At 52.5% G+C, this 19966-nt stretch overlaps 1 protein-coding gene across 1 annotated transcript in view; it reads left to right on the top strand.

Annotated features, from left to right (window-relative positions):
• The window catches only part of COL5A3 (collagen type V alpha 3 chain), a 37993-nt gene extending 21176 nt beyond the window's left edge, over positions 1-16817 (top strand). The window contains exons 33-67 of the mRNA XM_081232269.1: positions 110-154; positions 324-377; positions 501-545; positions 956-1009; positions 1104-1157; positions 1277-1330; positions 1461-1568; positions 1742-1831; positions 2065-2118; positions 2966-3073; positions 3184-3291; positions 3380-3433; positions 3883-3936; positions 4583-4690; positions 4767-4820; positions 5011-5064; positions 5175-5228; positions 5341-5394; positions 5925-6032; positions 6671-6724; positions 6909-6962; positions 7358-7411; positions 7569-7622; positions 7821-7928; positions 8101-8154; positions 8686-8739; positions 9169-9276; positions 9566-9619; positions 9700-9735; positions 10173-10226; positions 10816-11023; positions 11104-11216; positions 12971-13039; positions 15328-15567; positions 15662-16817. Of these exons, the coding sequence (XP_081088395.1) occupies positions 110-154; positions 324-377; positions 501-545; positions 956-1009; positions 1104-1157; positions 1277-1330; positions 1461-1568; positions 1742-1831; positions 2065-2118; positions 2966-3073; positions 3184-3291; positions 3380-3433; positions 3883-3936; positions 4583-4690; positions 4767-4820; positions 5011-5064; positions 5175-5228; positions 5341-5394; positions 5925-6032; positions 6671-6724; positions 6909-6962; positions 7358-7411; positions 7569-7622; positions 7821-7928; positions 8101-8154; positions 8686-8739; positions 9169-9276; positions 9566-9619; positions 9700-9735; positions 10173-10226; positions 10816-11023; positions 11104-11216; positions 12971-13039; positions 15328-15567; positions 15662-15808 (2775 nt within the window). The 3' untranslated portion in view covers positions 15809-16817. The remainder of the gene's footprint in view (positions 1-109; positions 155-323; positions 378-500; positions 546-955; positions 1010-1103; positions 1158-1276; positions 1331-1460; positions 1569-1741; positions 1832-2064; positions 2119-2965; positions 3074-3183; positions 3292-3379; positions 3434-3882; positions 3937-4582; positions 4691-4766; positions 4821-5010; positions 5065-5174; positions 5229-5340; positions 5395-5924; positions 6033-6670; positions 6725-6908; positions 6963-7357; positions 7412-7568; positions 7623-7820; positions 7929-8100; positions 8155-8685; positions 8740-9168; positions 9277-9565; positions 9620-9699; positions 9736-10172; positions 10227-10815; positions 11024-11103; positions 11217-12970; positions 13040-15327; positions 15568-15661) is intronic.
• Positions 16818-19966: the final 3149 nt, after the last annotated feature.

Genomic DNA, 19966 nt, shown 5'->3' on the forward strand with positions numbered 1-19966 from the left:
GTGGGGCAGACATCTTTCCAGGTCTCTGACTGGGTGCATTTGTGTGTTTGTGTCATGTATTTGCACCATCACCTTCTTCTGCTTCCCCCTCATCTAATTTACGTTCCAGGGGAAGGCTGGGCAGCCAGGCCTGGAAGGAGAGCGGGGACCACCAGTAAGAAAATGGGGGCAGGGCTGGAAGGAGGGGCTGCAAGAGGAGAAGTGGGCGGGAAGAGGGTTTGGGTTACTTCAGGTAGTCATGGTGGGGGGACCCAGAGGACTCATCCTTATCTCCTAGGCTCCCTCACCCTCTCACTTCCAATGTTTGCTTCTTTTCTATTCAGGGCTCCCGTGGAGAGAGGGGGCAACCAGGTGCCACAGGGCAACCAGGCTCCAAGGTATGGGGTGGGTGGGTGGTCAGGCCCCCCAAGCAGGCCCTCTGCCCCAGGCTCACCAAGTCCCCTCCAATACCTCCCTGTTGAGTTTGTTCTGCAGCCTGAGTCTCATTCATTCTATCCTAGGGTGATGTGGGCCAGGATGGAGCCCCTGGGTTCCCTGGAGAAAAGGTGAGTGAGTGTGTGTGTGTGTGTGTGTGTGTGTGTGTATGTGTGTGTGTGTGATTCTGGGTAGGAGACAAGCCCAGAAGGTGGGGAGACATTATAGGGCAGAATGCAGAAAAAGCACAGCCTCTGAAGTCAGAGAGCTGTGAGTTCAAGTCTTAGCTCTGCCATTCACCTGCTGTGTGACCTTGGGTGAGTCACTTAACCTCTCTGTGCCTCAGTTTCCAACTCTATCAAATGGGAATAACCACAGTCCCCATCCCAAAGGGCTGTGGTGGTGAATGAAATGACTTCCTGTGCATAGAATGCTTGACCTCATGCCTGGCCTGCAGGAAGCATCCAACAAGCTGTTGTCATTATGTGGGACTCGGGGGCAGGCAGGAGGGATGAGTGAATGATTTCTGCTTTCATTTCAGGGCCTCCCAGGTCTGCAAGGCCCTCCTGGGTTCTCTGGACCAAGGGGTCCCCCTGTAAGTGAGCTCACCCTGCTGGGGGGAAAGGGGGAGCCAGGCAGTGGGGGGACTCCTTGTTTGTGCCTCAACTCTCTCCCACCTTGTCCCTCAGGGCCCCCAAGGGAAAGACGGGCAACGTGGGCACCCTGGACCTAGAGGAGAATTGGTGAGAAACCCTTTGATCTCTGACCCATGACCCCATTAGGCTCTCCATTTCTTCCCCTCCATGACACCTCCTTTTTTTTTTTTTTTTTCATGACCCCTCCTTTTAACGTTTCTCCTCAGGGCTTCCAAGGTCAGACAGGCCCACCTGGACCAGCTGGTGTCGTGGGTCCTCAGGTCAGAGTGGACCCCACAGGTCTCCCTAGTTTTGCACTAGTTCGGGGATATTTGGGGGAGGGCGAGGTGATCTCAGGCAGACCCCCACCCCAGGCCACCTCCATTCAAGATGAGCCTTCTTCCTCTCCAGGGAAAGACTGGAGAAGCAGGGCCTCTGGGTGAGAGGGGGCCCCCAGGCCCCCCTGGATCTCCTGGTGAACAAGGTCTTCCGGGCCTGGAAGGCAGAGAGGGGGCCAAGGTGAGACCCTGCCCCGCGGGAGATCTCATCAAGTGACCCCAAAGGTCCCTCAACGTCCCCACGGCACCTCCAGGCTCAGAATCAACGCCATGGGGCAGGGGGCCCAGACTCACAGATTGAGGGGAGACGCCCTCCTCTCTGGAGTCTGACCTCCCTCCTCTGCACTCCTCCAGGGGGACCTGGGACCACTGGGACCCTTTGGGAAGGAAGGGCCACCTGGACGCAGGGGCTTCCCTGGTCCCCAAGGAGCCCCCGGGGACCCAGTGAGTATCGTTTGGAGCCCCTCCTGAATGTGTCTGGCTGGGCTGTGAAGCAGAGAAGGAAAGGGGGGCCCAGGGGAGGGGCAAATGTGATAGTAAAATAATGGCTGCAGGAGGGACAGATCCGTGAACCTCAGTGGCCGGGAAGCGGGTGAGAACTCTGAGCCCCCCAGAGTGAAGACAGGACCCGGGGGCACCTCTGGGAGTCTCTCAACTGTGAATCATCCCCTCCTCAGGGACCTACTGGTTTGAAGGGTGACAAGGGCCCCCCCGGCCCCGTCGGGGCTAACGTAAGTGTAAACCCGTCTGCTGTGTGTGGGGCAGGGGGCAGGGGTCTCAGGGTTTCTGGGAAGCTGGGTATGGTCCTCATCAAGTCTGCTATTTAGCCAAACAGGTCGGGGTCATGGCCAACTCTGCCGCTCACTGGCTGGGCAGTCATGTCACTGCGCGAGCCTCAGTTTCCTTGTCTGTAAAATAGTCCCATCTCCTAGATGATCGTAAATCTGAATGAGATGATCCGTTGGGCACATACTTACCTGCGTGCCAGACATCAGCGTTTAAAAACCTTCTTTCTCCTGGAGTTTACTGCGATCTAGCCAGGGAGATAAGGGATCAGCCGTGATGAATGCCACAAGGCAAAATAGCGCAGAGTAAAGGGGAGAAGGGGAGAGCCATTGAAATAGGCAGGCCAGGGAAGGCATCCTGAGAAGGTGACATTTGAGCTGAGACCTGAAGGCGGTGAGGCAGGGGCCATGTGGGTGTCTGGGGGGAAGAGTGTGCCAGGCAGAGGGAACGGCATGTGCAAAGTCCTGAGGCTGGAGGAAGCAGTGAGCAGGGCCGTGTGGCTGGAGGGGAGTGAGTCTAGGAGATGAGAGCATAGTCGTGCAGGACCTCGTGGGCTGCCAGGAAAACCTTTTTTTTCAACAAGTGAGGTGGGAGCCCCAGAGGGATGTGGGTGGGGAGGGGAGGCACGTGCGCTGACTCAGGTGTTCACAGCGCCCTCTGGCTGCTGTCTGGGGGAATAGATTGGATGTGCTGGTAACCACCCGACTCAGGGCCTGACTGCTTGAAAACCCTTCCAATAAATGAGAATCACCACTACTGCTCTTATCCCTGACCCTTCACCCCTGTTTTCAGGGCCCCCCTGGGGAGCGCGGTCCTGTAGGCCCAGCAGGGGGCATTGGGCTTCCTGGCCAAAGTGGAGGCCAAGGCGCTGTTGGCCCTGCAGGCGAGAAGGGGTCCCCGGTAAGTGCCTGCCCCCCATCCCCCAGGCATCCCCCAGACCCAGCCCTCTACATATCAGGAGCTCATTTCTGCCCTGGCCCCGACATACCCCTTTCCACTCCGCCCATCAGGGTGAACGCGGCCCCCGTGGTCCCACTGGCAAAGACGGGATCCCAGGGCCCCTGGGGCTTCCTGGATCCCCTGGAGGTGTGGGGCCTTCTGGCGAGGATGGGGACAAGGTGAGAGAGAGTTCATGGAAGGGGAGGGGCTGGGGGAGGATGGGGGTAGAGGGAGGCGTGGTCCTCCCTCATCCTGTTTCCTCTGCAGGGAGAAGTGGGACCGCCGGGTCACAAGGGCAGCAAAGGCGATAAGGGAGATGCGGTGAGTGGGGGGCCCCAGTGAGGGGGGTGGTCCTCGGGGAGGGGAGAGGGATGTGGAGGATGGCCAGGGGGAGGTCACGGAGCTTCCTGCCTTCGTGAGACCCATCTTGACACCTGCAAGTATGAGAAGCCACTCAAGCTACCTGGAATAAAGGGGCCAACTGCACCCCCAGTTTCCCTCTGGAAATTCAGCTGCAGCGCCCAGCATCAGGGAGCCAGCTCAGTCCCTGGGTCCTGGTGGGACTTTTGGGCAAACGTCCTGATGGGCCAAACTTAGGACAGATGCTCTGTCTGGTCCCATGAGTTGGTAGCTAGGAAGACAGGGTTGGGGGAGGGAAATGCAGCTTCTTGGTGAGGGGAGTGGACAGGGGTGCAGTGACTGACATCTCTAGTGTTTCCACTCCCCCAGTCTTGAACCTGAGGGGTTTTTGACTCTATTCCCTCCTCCAGGGCCCACCTGGACCAACAGGGATACGGGGTCTTGTGGGACACCCAGGCTCCCCGGTGAGTGCTCCCAGTTTTGTGGCCATCCCCTGGATCCCCAGTGGGAAGGGACAGTGTTCTCCATGGTGACTCAGGCCCAGACCCAACCCTGACACTGACCTACCCCTCCATGCCAACACTCAATATGAGCTCACCCCAGAATCTGACTCAATCCTGACCTCACCCCCTGAACCCATCACAACCCTAATCTCAACACTGCTTGTGACCTTAACCTCAATCCCAACTCAGACCCAATCTTCACATCCAACATTAGCCGAACCTGACCCAGTCTTACCCTTAACCCCAGTCCTGACCCACCCTCCAATGCAGACCCCAAACCCGGGCTCAAACTCTGATTCTACCTTGGCCCCAACCTCAAACCCTACCCTACATCTCCACCCCATCTGGACCTTCCCCTCACCACCTTAACTGACCTCAACTTGACCCTGACTCACTGCCCAATGCAAAGTTTTTAGAAAAACTTTGACTCAACCCTTGACTTCATTCCTAATCTCTGACGCTTAACCTGCATCCCCAACTTCAAACCCAGTCCTGACCCTCTCCAAACTGAATCCCAACCCTGAGCCTCAATCCTGACTTTGACCTTGAGCCTCTCTCCACCCCTTGACACAGACCCTAACTGTGCCTTGCCCTGTCCTCCTCCCAGGGGGCAGATGGGGCTCAGGGACAACGGGGACCTCCAGGCCTCTTTGGGCAGAAAGGAGATGATGGAGTGAGAGGCTTCGTGGGGATGATTGGCCCCCGTGGCCTGCAGGTAGGTGTCTGAGTTTAGGGGTACAGCCTCTGGTCCTTCCCACTTTGTGCCCCAATTTTGCTTCTTTGTTCCACAGGGGATGCCAGGCCCTCCTGGAGAAAAGGGGGAAGTTGGAGATGTAGGGTCCATGGTATGGACAATGGGGGAAAATGGGGTGGTGGTGGTAGGGTAGGGGTGGCCATTAAACCAATTTGGGGGGTCACAGATCACATTGTCATTTTAAGGATCATGTGGGTTACCAGCATCAAGGATGGTGTTTGTGATTAGTGGAGTTTTGAAGGACCATGGGGTCACTGGATACTCTTCTGACTGTCCCACAGGGTCCCCATGGAGCTCCAGGCCCTCGGGGTCCCCAGGGTCCCAGCAGATCAGAGGTGAGGACTCTGGGGGAGGGCAGGATGTCTCAGAGGTGAGGACATGGCTTGCCCAAGAAGGGGCCGTTGGGATCGCACAGTCCCAGCTGTACCCCTTGCTGTCTCTCCAGGGTCCTCCAGGGCTGCCTGGGGGAGTTGGTCAGCCTGGAGCAGTGGGCGAGAAGGTGAGAGAGAAAGAGAACAGGAGTCTGCCTGGGGTGGGGAGGCACAACCAGTCCTGCCTGGGGGTGGCTGCCAGGATGGGAACCCTCCTCACCTTCACTTTGCCTCCTGCAGGGTGAGCCAGGGGAGCCTGGAGACCCAGGACCCCCAGGAATCCCAGGCATCCCTGTGAGTGACTTTGTCCAGTGTCCCTGCACCCATCTCAGGGAATCCCTGACCCCTGGGCATCTAGGGCCACCATGACCTCTGCAGCCCTAGGTCACCCACTGACCCAGGACCTACAGGCATCCCCCGTTATCTTGATGACAGAGCCCTGAAAGGTATCAGGGTTGCTACCCAAAGTTCTCTAGGTTGTATACTGCACAAGGGTGTAGGGCTGAGGAGGCAGGTGGGGCTCAGGTCTAAACCACAAGCCCTGGCTTGGGGATGAGTTGCCCATAGGGGATCCCTTTTCTGATTCACTCCAGAGTGGCACATGGGCTAGCCCAAATTTGCCCATGACCTCTGGGCAACTAGACCATTCTGACCCCTGACTCCTATAAATCCTAGATTCCTCTGACCTCTGACCCTTGGGCAGTCTAGGCTACTCTGACCCCTAACCCCAGGAAAGCCCCAGGCCACCCAGATTGCTGAGTCCAGGTATGCTAACCCTTGACCCCTGGAGAGTCCAGGCGCCTCTGAACTCTGTTTCTGCAAAGGGGCCCAAGGGAGAAATTGGTGAAAAGGGGGATGCAGGCCCATCTGGGGCAGCTGGACCCCCGGGCAAGAAAGGCACCCCTGGAGAGGATGGAGCAAAAGGGAACGTGGTGAGTCCTGGGGGACATGGAGGGAGAGACTCGGGGAGGAGCACATGTGCCACCTTGAACCTGCTCCCCAACTTCCAGCCGGGGGGGGTCCCATCCTCCAGTGTGCTGATTCCACAAGCACCCCGGAACATGGCTGAGTGAATGAATGGTTGAATGAAAGAATGAATCAATATAAAAATGGAGTGGTTACATGTCATTGCAGTAGGGGAAACTTGGTTCCACACTGAGTTGTTCCAACAATGCTGGAAAGGTCAAGGTTGAGACTCATGCTGGGTCAGAGTTGGCTGATGAAGGATTTGCCATCAGGGCAGAGGTGGAGCCCCTCCCACCATGGCGATGGGGCTCGGGGTTAGGAGGGACCTTGATTTGAATCTCACCACCCCACCACTTGCCGAGTCCTTTCTCTGAGGTCAGTTCTATCTGTGAGTCCTAAGCCTAGAGGATGCAGTGAGATGATGCATGGAACATACTTAGCTCACGTTAAACACGAGAATGTTCCTTCTACCAGGGCTGGGATTTTGTGTTTTGTTCACCAGTGTATCCCAGCAACCAGAACTGTGCCTGGGCACAGTTAACTGAATGAATGAATGAACACTCCATCATTCAGAGATATAATTATCCATCATTCTGTGTTCCAGGGCCCCACAGGGCTCCCAGGAGACCTAGGCCCCCCCGGAGACCCTGGGGTTTCGGTGAGTGTGACCCCCTCCTTATTCGAAAGCCCAGCATATTCTCTATTCTGTTCCCATCTCCACAACGCCCCCACACACCTGGGCAAGGTCGATGGAGAAAATAACCTTCACTTTCCTCCAAACCTCACCCCTAAATTCTCATGTACCCCCATGACCCCTTCCGACTTTGTTCCTCCCGCCACAGGGTCAAGACGGCCCCCCAGGGGAGAAGGGAGACCCTGGAGAAGTGGGGGGACAGGTGAGTAGGGGAACAGGGGATGTGGTGCATGAAGAAGGGGGTCGGGGCTGGTGGGTGGGTGAATTGGGGGGGTCAGGAGAGTGGGTTAATGAGGTACCCAGGGCCCTTGTAGACGCACCTGCTTTGCCTCTCTGGGGCCTCACCGTGAATGTGAGTAGCTTGAGGGTAGAGGTGGGAGATGGCTGGTGCTGGGTCATATGTGGGGAAGGCTGTCTTCGCATCAAAGGCAGCCTGATGGGGACGTATGTATACGTATAACTGATTCCCTTTGTTATAAAGCTGAAACTAACACACAGTTGTAAAGCAATTCTACTCCAATAAAGATGTTAAAAAAAAAAAAAAAGGCATCCTGAAACCGTCATCCTCAACTACCCTGCTGGTTATAATCTCCATAGGGTCCACCTGGTGCTTCTGGGGAACCCGGTCCCTCTGGGCCCCCTGGCAAAAGGGTGAGTGATGAGTACCCCACCACCACCTCCTGGCTGCCCTGGCTCCAAATTTGTTCCATTCACTCTCACAGCCCCCCGCTCCCCACTACAAACGCCCCACTCTTCCCCAGAGCACCCACTCACCTCACAGCCCCCCACTCACACTTTCTCCCCTAAGGGTCCTTCTGGTCACATGGGTCGAGAAGGCAGAGAAGGGGAGAAAGGTACCAAGGTGAGTGCCCCTGCCAAGGGGTGGGGGTTCCTTATCCTGACCTGTCAGCCAACAGTTGGGCCATCAGAATGGGGAGAGGCCTGGGACACCACGGGTGCTCCAGTTCCGCCCCCCTCCCTGCTGGTTCTTGGCTGGCGGGTCGGGAGGCAGCCACCCCCTGACTCTCTCTGCCCCCTCCCTTGCCCCTGTCCTTTTCAGGGGGAACCAGGTCCTGACGGGCCCCCAGGGAGGACAGGCCCAGTGGGGACTCGAGGGCCCCCTGGGCGTGTTGGGCCTGAGGGTCTTCGAGGGATCCCCGGCCCTGTGGTGAGTGGGGTGGGAACAGGCACAGGGTGGGGGGGGTGGGATACTGCCTTCCTTATGTGCTCCCATCCTGTAATTTCTCACCATAGTTAGGAGGAGCTGACCCTGGTGGGCAGTGGGACATCCACATTGAGTTCTGGCAGAGTTCAGCCCCCCATGTTCTGCTTTGCCCTAGGGTGAACCAGGCCTCCTGGGACCTCCTGGACAGTTGGGCCCTCCTGGCCCCCTGGTAAGAGACTTCTTTGTCCCTGAGGTCCCAGCCCTGGGAACCACACTGGGCATCCAGTGATCGTCTAGTGACCATGGGTGCTGATGCTGCAGACTCACCACTCATTGACTATCCATCTGATGGTCAACCCTGACCATCTATACTAACCATCTCTTCTGATCACTCATCTCAATGGTCTACACTGACCATCCACACTGACCCTTCGTCTTGATGGTCTACACTGACTATCCACACTGACCCTCTATCTTCATGGTCTACATTGACCAAACAGACCACCTATCTTAATAGCCTACACTGACCATCTACATTGATGTTGACCACTGACCATCCAAGTTGGCCATCTTCCAACAAACCCCTTCATTCATCTCTCATCATCCCTCCTCTTTCTTGACCATCATCCCCATGACCACTTCCCTGGTAATTCCATTTGAAACCTGGGTAATTTCCCATGTGACCATCCCCCAATCACTCACATGGACCTTGAGGCTTTCTGTTTGAGACTCACCAACTGACCCCTAACTCTCCTTCCAGGGGCCCTCTGGCCTCCCAGGGCTGAAGGGAGATGCTGGCCTCAAGGGGGAAAAGGTAAGGATACCTCCTTCCATTATTTTCCTCCCCCACTTACTCCCCTCTCCTGCACCCTTACCTCCCTCTGTAGCCAGAGGGCTAGGAGATTGGAGTCTCCTCTGCCCCCAAACTCACTACTCCAAGGCTCTAGGAGAAAAATCTCCCAATCCCCCGCCTGTACTTCTTCCCCAACATGTGCCTCTTTTTTTTTTTTTTTTTTTTTTTTTTTGCGGTATGCGGGCCTCTCACTGTTGTGGCCTCTCCCGTTGCGGAGCACAGGCTCCGGACGCGCAGGCTCAGTGGCCATGGCTCACGGGCCCAGCCACTCCGCAGCATGTGGGATCTTCCTGGACTGGGGCACGAACCCCTGTCCCCTGCATTGGCAGGCAGACTCTCAACCACTGCGCCACCAGGGAAGCCCCCACATGTGCCTCTTTTATCCTCCAGGGCCACATCGGATTGATTGGTCTCATTGGCCCCCCTGGGGAGGCTGGTGAGAAAGGGGATCAGGGTTTGCCAGGAGTGCAAGGCCCCCCTGGCCTCCAGGGAGAACCTGTGAGTGTGTGTCCTGCCTCGAGTGGGCAGATTGTGTTCAGAGGGTGGTGGGGAGGCAGAAGTGGGGCTTGTTTGGAGACTGTGGGTGTGGGGATTTGGGAAGCCTGGGTCTAGAATAATAGGGGTTGTGTCTGGAGAAAATGGGGGACTCTCTCTGGGGACTTGAAGGTTGAAGTCTGCATCTGGGGTTTGGGGTCTTCTTTGGATGGAACTGGAAGCCTGTCTGGGGGATGTGTCTGGACCATAGGGATGAACTCTACCAATGATGACTCTGATGTCCTTTCTCCAGGGTTCCCCTGGTCCCATCGGCTCTCTGGGCCACCCTGGACCCCGAGGTGTGGTGGTGAGTATGAGGGATTTGTGGGGTGGGGTCACCTTGTTGGGCCAGCCAGGACTCCGGCTCTCCCTGTCTCTACCCCACAGGGTCCTCCAGGACAGAAAGGCTCAAAGGGGTCCCTGGTGAGTACTCACTGTTCCCTTGGGCTCCCACATGCCAGCTTCCCAGCCCCCTTCACTGCGCCAGAACCCTCAGGGCCTTTGCATTCATTCATTTATCTATTCAGTCAGGCAGGCATTCAACAAGTATTTCTTCAACACCTACCATTGTATTTCATCAAATCTAAGATGCCATCCAGTGTAAGATGAGCCATTATTTTATAAACTGCTACGGAAGAAAACAGTTCTACCAAGTAAACTATGACTTGTCACAGATGTTAAGATGATGACTTCAGAGATGTTCACATATAGAAGGAACATTTGCAGTTTATGCTTGGTGCTGAAAATTGCATGTCCTTACCCCCAGTGCTGTGTGTGTGTGTGTGTGTGTGTGTGTGTGTATGTTGGCAGGCAGTGGTCTCCATAGACAGAGTTCACACCCAAATGACTTCTCCCTACAGGGATCCCAAGGTCCCCGCGGAGACACTGGACCCCCAGGTCCCCCCGGCCCCCAGGTGAGTTACCCAGGGACTATGTTGGAGTGTGTCCCCCTTGGGTCCCTCAGTGCCCAGAACTGGGCGGAACACCAGGTGTTCAGGGGGTGCAGGTGGGGTGGGAGGTGGCCCAAAAGCTGAAGGAGGATCTGGGCTGTGTGTAGGGCGTTGGGGAGGACATCCATGGGGGCTCTGACCATATCTCGTATGTCCATCTCTCCCGGCCTTTCTCTGTCTCTATCTCAAACATTTGTTTCACTATTTTATCTTCGTTTCTCTCTTCCGGGTGCCCCCTCTCTCTGTCTCTCTCTGTCCTTGTCTCTCTCTCTCTCCTTTGCCTGACTTTGTGGTTCTGTCTCTTTTTATCCTCTCTCCACTTCGGTCTCTCCCCATCTCTGAGCCTTTCTGTCTCTCTCCTTCCCGTGTCTCCCTCTGTTTCTGACTGTCTATCTCCCCCGTCCCTGTCTCTATCTCTCCCTCCCCTTTCTCCTCTCCCCCTACCCCTGTGTCTTTCTGCCCCCCACGTCTTTCATTTCTGCCCCTCTCTCTCCCTGTCTCTTCCTCCTGTGTCTCTGATCTCCTCTTCTCCTCCATCCCCACCTCCGCCCAGGGTCCATCTGCGGAGCTGCACGGGCTGCGCCGGCGCCGGCGCTCGGTCCCGGGCCCAGGAGTCCCGGAGGGCGGCCTGGAGGAGGTGCTGGCCTCGATCACATCGCTGAGCTTCGAGCTGGAGCAGCTGCGACGCCCTCCGGGCACGGCTGAGAACCCGGGCCTCGTGTGCGGCGAGTTGCACCGCAACTACCCGCATTTGCCCGACGGTGAGGTTCCGTCCCTCCCCCGGCGGGCGGGGAGCCTTGGGGTCCGCCCGGCTCATCCGCCCTACCTGGCTCTGCGGCAGGGGAATACTGGATTGACCCCAATCAGGGCTGCGCGCGGGATGCGCTCAGGGTTTTCTGCAATTTCACGGCGGGAGGAGAGACCTGCCTTTACCCAGACAAGAAGTTTGAGACCGTGAGTACCTCTGGGGGTGAAGTGGGAGGTGGTGGTGGTGGAAGGAGGGACCAGACTCTGGAAACCGTTTCATTCATACCCTGTCCACACACACACACCAGGCGTTGACTGGGACTTTATTTTTCCTTCAACTAACATCTATTGAGCACCTACTGTATGCCAACTCCTTGAAATGCTGGGGTTATAGCAGAGAATCCAAAAACAAAAAACCAAACTGCTTTGCTTTTATGGAACTCATTTTCTATGGAGAAAGACAGATAAGAAAATCTAGTAAAGAAATCAATAATGATGGAGAACCTTGAAATAGCAGGTATGTGTGCCAGCCCTAAGCGCTTGGCTGCATTAACAACCACCAATGTGGCCATTCTGTTATCATCCCTAAAATAGATAACCAACAAGGACCTACTGTGTAGCACAGGGAACTATACTTAATATTTTGTAATAACCTATAAGGGGAAAGAATCTGAAAAAAATAGATATGTATGTATGTAAAACTGAATCACTTTTCTGTAACCTGAAACTAACACAACATTGTAAATCAACTATACTTCAATTAAAAAAATACAATTTTGTTATCATCCCCCAGACAGGGAAACTGAGGCACAGAGAGGGACAAGATTACCCACGACAGTGTGGCTCTTGTCCCAGCCCTTATCCACGCTCTATTGTGCCTCCTAACCTGCTGTCTTATAGGCCCCATGGGCTCCCTGCCCTCCACCTGGTTCCCCAGAAATCCTGGGGTTCTCCATCAGGGAGCCCTGAGCCTAACAGCCTCTGACACCAAGCACCAGGCTTAGCTATAGAGGGCAGTGGGTGAGTAGTGAGCTTCTGGACCCTGGACTGATCAGACTGGAATCCAGATCTGTCACCTCAGTTTTTTCATCTGTAAAGTGGGGTTCAAGAAAGTATCTACCTCATAGCGTGGTTGTGCCATTGAGGCGGCAATGAACATATCAGGGGACACTGATTGAACACTGACTATGTGCATCGCTGTGTTAATACCTCTACTGCAGGTAAAACACGCTGTCAGCGCAGGGCCTGCAAAAGTGCCCAATAATGTCCTTCTTATTTATTCTTATTTTTTACTGGTCAGAGCCCTGGTTTAGTGGGAACTCAGATACCCTAGTGGATGCAAATTTAGACGAGCTCACCCCCACCCAATTTATGGGGGCTTGAGGGCAGGGCTTGATCTCTAAACAGTTGCTGACACCTGAGGCCTGATCTCTCACCAGCTCATCTTCCTTCTTCCCAGAGAGAGGCTGGGGCAGGGAGTGAGGAACATTCTTGGTTTGGGTTCCCCAGACAGACCCTGAGATGAGGGTTTGATAAGGGCAAGTCATTTACTTAGGAGGTGATCCCAGGAGGGGTAAGTGAGAGGGGACAGGGGAGGCAGCCAATAAGGGGTGTGCTGTTAAAACATCACCATTGGACAACCAAGGCTCAGTTCCACTGGGGACTTCCAGGAGACAGTGTAGGGTAGGCTCCTGGGAGCTGTCCCCCACCTCGGGGAGAGGGAGCCGGGGCATTTATCCACCAGCTCTCATCAATCATTGGTGGAGGCTGCCTCAGAAGGCAGGAACCACCCAGCCTCTTGGGTCTGTCCTGTGCACCAGCCAAGTCCAGTCCAACAGTCAGAGGACAGACTGAGAGTCCCTGATATTTACAGTCAGTAGATTTCATTGTGGGGAGGTAAATGCAGAAAGGACATGGTGGCCCCCTGGGGCACCTGCTACACCCTCCCCTCCATCCCCCAGGTGAAACTGGCCTCCTGGTCCAGAGAAAAGCTGGGAAGCTGGTATAGCACATTCCGCCGAGGGAAGAAGGTGAGTTGCCCTGGAGGCCAAGGTGGGGATGGTATAAAACTTGGTGGGAACCAGCATGGGAATTGGAGGAGGTGAGATGAATAGGATAGAATCACTTTGCCTTCCTGATGATCACAGCATCAGATGTATGATAGGGCAAGCACAGGTCATGGTGGCGATCCAGAGGCAGTGCTGGAAGGACCTGAAGGCTTCCCGGTAGAAGTCACAGCTCAGCTGAGGTCTAAGGAATAAATTGGGTTGCAAGTTTGGGAGGACAAGGAATAGTGTTCCAGGCAGATGGAACAGGATATACGAAGGCCCAGAGTCAAGAGAGGGCCTGGTAACTATAAAGAAAAGGTGACTTGCTCTGCTCTAGAGAGTGTGGGGGGGGATGTGGTAGGAGAAGCGGCTGAGGAGGTGGGTGTGAGCTAGACCCACTTTCTCAGAAAGATCTATGAGCAGTAGGGGGCCATGGAATGTTTTTAAGTGAGGGAGGCACCGAGATTAAATCTCTGTGATGGAAAAAGGCCTCTGAGCTGCTGGTGGTGGTGATGGGGAAATTGGAGGCTGGGAGACCCAGAAGACTGATGTGTTGGTCCAAGAGAGCAAGGAAGGGACCAGGCTGGAGCTGGTGCTATGGGGATGGAGAGGAGGGCATGGCTTAGAACAACCTCTAAGAGGGCAAGTCAGTACGACCTAGTAATTGATGAGATGACAAGTCAATAGGACCTAGCAACTGATGAGATGGCATGTGAATAGGACCTATCAATAGTAATTGATGAGGTGAGTAATTGATGAGATGAGTAATCGATGAGATGGAGGGGAGGGAAGAGATAGGGATGACACCCAGGTTCCTGGTTTGAGGGACTGATGTCTAGTGAGGTTCTGAGATATGTAAATGGGAAGAAGGTCAGGTTTACGGGATGGAGTGGAATCTTGGGTTCATTTGAGATTTGTTTATGTAACATATATGTGTATGCTAAACATTGGGAACATAGCACCAAAGAAAGGCTCCTAACTTCATGAAGTTGATATTCTACTGGGAATATGACCAAGGAAGCCGACAGACAATAACCAAGGAAACAAAGCTATCATATAATGTCAGGGGGTATCTTGGTTTGGGTTCCCCTGAAACAGACCCTGAGGCAAAGACTCAATTGCAAGGGATTTATCTGGGACGTGATTCCAGAAGACATCAGTTGTGGAACATGAAATAGTATAGGGAAGAGAAGGAAGCCAGGACACGTTACCAAGCCAGTTATCTCAAGCCAGTGATAAGTTAATAATATATTTTATGTAACCCAAATATCCAAAATATTGTCATATCAGTATAAAGATTATTGAGGCATTTTAAACTTTTCCCCTCTGAGTTCTTCAGAGTCTGGTGCATATTTTATATTTATAGCACATCGTAATTTGGACACTAACTTTCCTTGGACGTACTTAGGTTGCATAAAACCTGCAGCTGAAAAAGTAGATTCACATCCTCAAGTTGGTCCAAACCTCAGTTTTCTGATAAATGGATTGAAGCTCAGTCATTAGTTATCAATTAACATTACAAGATTTAAATTAAATAATTAAATAAAAAATTAAAATTTAAATGGATGGACCTAGAGATTATCATACTAAGTGTAGTAGGTCAGACAGAGAAAGACAAATATATGATATCACTTACATGTGGAATCTAAAAAAGAATGATACAGATGAACTTATTTACAAAACAGAAATAGACTTACAGACATAGAAAACAAACTTACAGTTACCAAAGGGGAAAGGGGAGGGAGGGATCAATTAGGAGTTTGAGATTAACAGATACATACTGCTATATATAAAATGGATGAACAATGAGGACCTACTGTATAGCACAGGGAACTATATTCAATATCTTGTAATAACCTATAATGGAAAAGAATCTGAAAAATAATATATATATGAGTATATGTGTATATATATATACACACACACAAATAACTAAATCTTTTCACTGTAAATCTGAAAATAACACGACATCGTAAATCAACTCTACTTCAGTTTTTAAAAAATGAGTGCCAACAGAAAAAAATTAAAATTTAAATAAAGTTTTGAAAACTTTCTCGGTCTCACCGGCTGCATTTCAAGGGCTCAGTAGCCACACGTGCCTAGGGGCTGGCAAGAGAACCATGGATGGCCGGATGGCTGGTGGGGCTGATAAAGATGAGGACATGGCAGGGCGCGCAGGTCTGCAGTGGGTGGAGATCCTGGGAGGTGGGTACCTCAGGAAGAGTAGAGGCGAATGGAGCACCCTCACCTCCCCTTTGTCCCACCTCCAGTTCTCCTACGTGGATGCTGATGGGGCCCCGGTGAGTGTGGTACAGTTGACCTTCCTGAAGTTGCTGAGTGCCACAGCCCGCCAGAGCTTCACATACTCCTGCCAGAACTCGGCCGCCTGGCTGGACGAAGCTGCAGGAGACCATGGCCGCTCTGTCAGTTTCCTTGGGACCAACGGGGAGGAGCTGTCCTTCAACCAGACGGCAGCAGCCACCATCACTGTCCCCTATGATGGCTGCAGGGTAAGGTGGGGGGAGGTGAGGGGCTGGCCAGAGCAGGGCAGGAGGCTGTGGCTGCCCTCCCCCTGACTCAGCATCCGTGTCTTCCCACGGTCAGCTCCGGAAGGGACAGACGAAGACCCTCTTCCAGTTCAGCTCTTCCCGAGTGGGATTTCTGCCCTTATGGGACGTGGCGTCCGCTGACTTTGGCCAGACAAACCAGAAGTTTGGGTTTGAACTGGGCCCCGTCTGCTTTAGCAGCTGAGAGCTTCAGGGGTGGGAGGGACAATGAGGGAGCCCCAGGTGGGGCACATTTGGTGCTGAGGCTTTGAAGCCATCAAATTTATCGTCTTCTGGGACTGTGGAGCCAGGGGAGAGTCTGCTCATCACGGTCAAACCGTATTCCTTCTCCATTTCCGGGGTCTGGAGGCTGGACTCCCCTGGCCCATGAGTCCCATTTCCCTGCACTTCACCCCAGCTGGCATAACTGTAGTCTGGCTCTTTGTCCCCTTGATGCTCACCCGATGCTCAACTCCCTCCCCCGACCCCCATGCAATGAACTTCTAACTCAGAGCTGATGAATGCCCCCCCATGCCTGCCTCCCACCCCTCAGTCAGTGCTCTCAACAAACACCCTTTGGTGCTACCTTCTGCATAGTTAAGCACTGGATGTCTCCTGATCCCAGGCTGGGACCCCTCCACTCATTCCTCTTTTCAGGTGGGTTCACAGTGAAGGAACTGAAGTCAGACTACAGAGGGAAGTGGGACTTCCCTGGACTGAGCTGTGTGTTCCTTCTGCTGCCTCGGCCCAGCTAGCTCTGAATACGGCTTCCCCCCAGTATCTCCCCAAATGCACCTTGCCATGCCAGATGGTTTGGGGACCACGATGATGGGGGGTAAATCAGGATCCTAATGGTGCTGCCCTATTTATACCTGGGTCTGTATTAAAAGGGAAAACCCCCTCTGTTGTCTATTTAATCTGCTTCTTCCTTAGGGAAGGCTGGGATATGATGAGAGAGATTCTAGCATGATCCCCATGCCGCCCCCCCCCGCTCCGCCCCAGGCCATAGGGCATAATTGGCATCTCAAGTCTGAGAATAAACCAGTGAACTGTGTCCCTGTCTGCCTTTCATCTGATGCTGGCCATATCTCTCTTAGGGTCAGGCTCTTGTCTCACCCAAGGAATCTGTCACCACTTGTCTTAATAACTGAGTCTTTTGGTAGAGGTAGCTTTGGGGGTCGGGGAACCTAATTATAATGGGATTCACTGGAAGTGATGGGCCTGTTTATTAACTTAGGCTGCTGGAGGAAAAGTTGAAAAAATAGCCAGATCTCTAAGAGAGCAAATCTTAAGTGTTCTCAGGACAAAAAAGAAATGGTAAATATGTGACGTGATGGAGGTGTTAGCTAATGCTATGGTGGTAAATCTTTTTGCCATATATAAGTGTATCAAATCAACATGTTATATACACTTTAAACATCCACAATGTTATATGTCTATTATATCTCAATAAAGCTGGGAAAAATTGTGGACCTATTAGGAAGACATTTAACTTTAAAAAAGAAAATAGCCAGATCTCCAGGTTGACCTTGATTGGTCTTGGAATCACTGCCTGAGCTGAGGGGATGTATCAAGAGGTGACATGGAATGTGGTTTTGGTTTGAGATAAAATTACTAGGGGTCAAAGGTTTGGGTGGCAGGTCAAGGGAGTGAGTTGGGAGTGAAGAGAATTGAATTATGAGTTGACCCTTGTGGTGAGTTGGAGGTTAGGTGTTAAGGGTAGGGAAAATTACATTGAAGTGGGTTGAAGATAAGTTGAGTTGGAGGGTGGTTTGAAGTGTGTTGAATCAGTTTGGGGATCTGTTGAATTGGAGGTTGGGATGATGAGTGGATTGCATTAAGTGTTTGGAATTGGATATTGGGTTGAATTGAATTAGGGTTGATTTAAGAAGTAGAATGAACTGAGTAGAGGTAAAGTAGGGGTTACTATGAATATAGGGTAGGGATTGCCAGTATGGTAAGTTAAGATGTGATCAGTTAAGATGAGAGTTGGGTTTGGGGTGACTTGAATTTGGGGTTAGATGTTGGGTTGAAGGTTTTAAAAAACAGATTTATTGAGATATCATTCACATACCATATAATTCACCCATTTAAAGTGTATAATTAAATGGTTTTTAGGGTATTCACAGACTTGTGCAACCATAACCACAATCAATTTGGAACATTTTCGTCACCTCAGAAAGAAATCCCATATCTGTTAGCAGTCACCCATCATCTCCTCCAAACCTCTTGGTGGTAGGAAACCACTAATCTTTCTGTCTCTGTGGATTTGCCTATTCTCCACATTTAGTATAAATGGAATCATACAGTATGTGGTCCTTTATGTCTGGCTTCTTTCATTTAGCATAATAATGTCACAGTTCATGCTGCAGAATGCATCAGAACTCCATTCCTTGTTATTATTGAATAATAATTTACTGCATTTTTGTTTATCTATTCAGCACTTGATAGACATTGTTGAGTTAGGAGTGATGGAGGGCTGGTGTGAGTTAAGTTGGATCAGGTGGGATTTGTGGGTAGAGGTAGCAGGTTGGAGTGAATTGCCTCCCTCAAACCCAGGGCTTGGGACTTCCCTGGTGGTGCAGTGGTTAAGAATCCACCTGACAATGCAGGGGACATGGGTTTGAGCCCTGGTCCCAGAAGGTCCCACAGGCTGCTGAGCAACTAAGCCAGTGCGCCACAACTACTGAGCCTGCGCTCTGGAGCCCGCGAGCCCCAACTACTGAGCCTGCATGCCACAACTACTGAAGCCCGCGTGCCTAGAGCCCGTGCTCCGCAACAAGAGAAGCCCACGCACCACAACGAAGAGTAACCCCTGCTCGCCGCAACTAGAGAAAGCCCGTGCGCAGCAACAAAGACCCAATGTAGCCAAAAATAAATAAATAAATTTATTTAAGAAAACCCCCAAAACCAGAGCTTACTCTGCTATTCCTGCCAGCAGCCCTCTAAGGCCACCTGAATACTTTCTCTGGATTCCTTTATTCATTCCATAAATGTTACTAAGAGTGCTAACTCTGAAGAATATTGGTGCCCAGAGGTTAATCAATGAGTTCATCCCTTTATTCACTTATTCATTTGTTTAGCTCTATTGAGTGTGTACTCAGCACTAGGCATTGCTCCAGATGCTGGGGATAGAAGAAGGATGCTGTATCTGCCCCTCAGGATCTTACTCCTGAGGAAAACATTATACACAAATCTCTATGTAATGTGACTTCAGGTAGTATTAATTGTTGTGAAGGAAAATCAAAGTTACATGGAGAGTGATGGAGTCGGGGGCTTATTTGAAATAGGTTGGTCAGAGGCTTTGCTGAGGAGCTGGTGTTTTAGCAGAGACCTGAAGGATGAGGGAAGAACCAAGTGGAGTCTTTTTTTTTTTTTTTTTTTGCTGTACGCGGACCTCTCAATGTTGTGGCCTCTGCTGTTGCGGAGCACAGGCTCCGGATGCGCAGGCTCACTGGCCATGGCTCACGGGCCCAGCCGCTCCGCGGCATGTGGGATCTTCCCGGACCGGGCACGCAGGCTCAGTGGCCATGGCTCACGGGCCCAGCCGCTCCGCGGCATGTGGGATCTTCCCAGACCGGGGCACGAACCCGTGTCCCCTGCATCGGCAGGCGGACTCTCAACCACTGCGCCACCAGGGAAGCCCCAAGTGGAGTCTTTTTTCTTGGCCGAGTGGCTTGAGGGATCTCAGTTTCCTGACCAGGGACTGAACCCAGGCCACAGCACACAGCAGTGAAAGCCCAGAATCCTAACCATTAGGCCACCAGGGAACTCCCCATGTAGAGTCTTGAGGAAGTATCCGACACACAATGAAGAATCCGGAAACCCTCAAATACCAATGAGGGCTCTTGAGGGGGTGGTGTTTCTCCTTGGTCATCTCTTCTCCAGATGTGTTGCTTTTGCTGATTTCTTCACCCTGGGTTGACGTCTATCAACCCAAATGTAGACCTGAGCCTGCCTTCCTTTTAGTTCCTCTCTCAAACATCTTTAACTCAAGAATGCATATGGTAACACCAGTGCTGTGTGTTATTTTTCTCCTCCTGGGCACACATGATTGAGATCACATCTCCCAGCCTCCCTTGCAGTTATGTTGGGGACATGTGACTGGGTCTTGGCCAATGGGATATGAGTAGCCATAAAACCTCCCACATAGCCCTCCTTGCTCTTTCTCTCTATTCCATGAAGACCTTGGAGATCACGTGTGTAAGATGAGCGTGTCATACATAGAACTAGTAAGGGGCCTGCTTCCATGAGTTACTGCAGTTGACCCTTGAACAATGCTGGGGTTAGGGGAGCAAAGCCCCCCACAGTCAAAAATCTGCACATAACTTTACAGTCAGCCCTCTGTATCCATGGTTACAAA

The sequence above is a fragment of the Mesoplodon bidens genome (assembly GCF_964165515.1).
Source record: "Mesoplodon bidens genome assembly, chromosome: 4".
NCBI classification, from domain to species: domain Eukaryota; kingdom Metazoa; phylum Chordata; class Mammalia; order Artiodactyla; family Ziphiidae; genus Mesoplodon; species Mesoplodon bidens.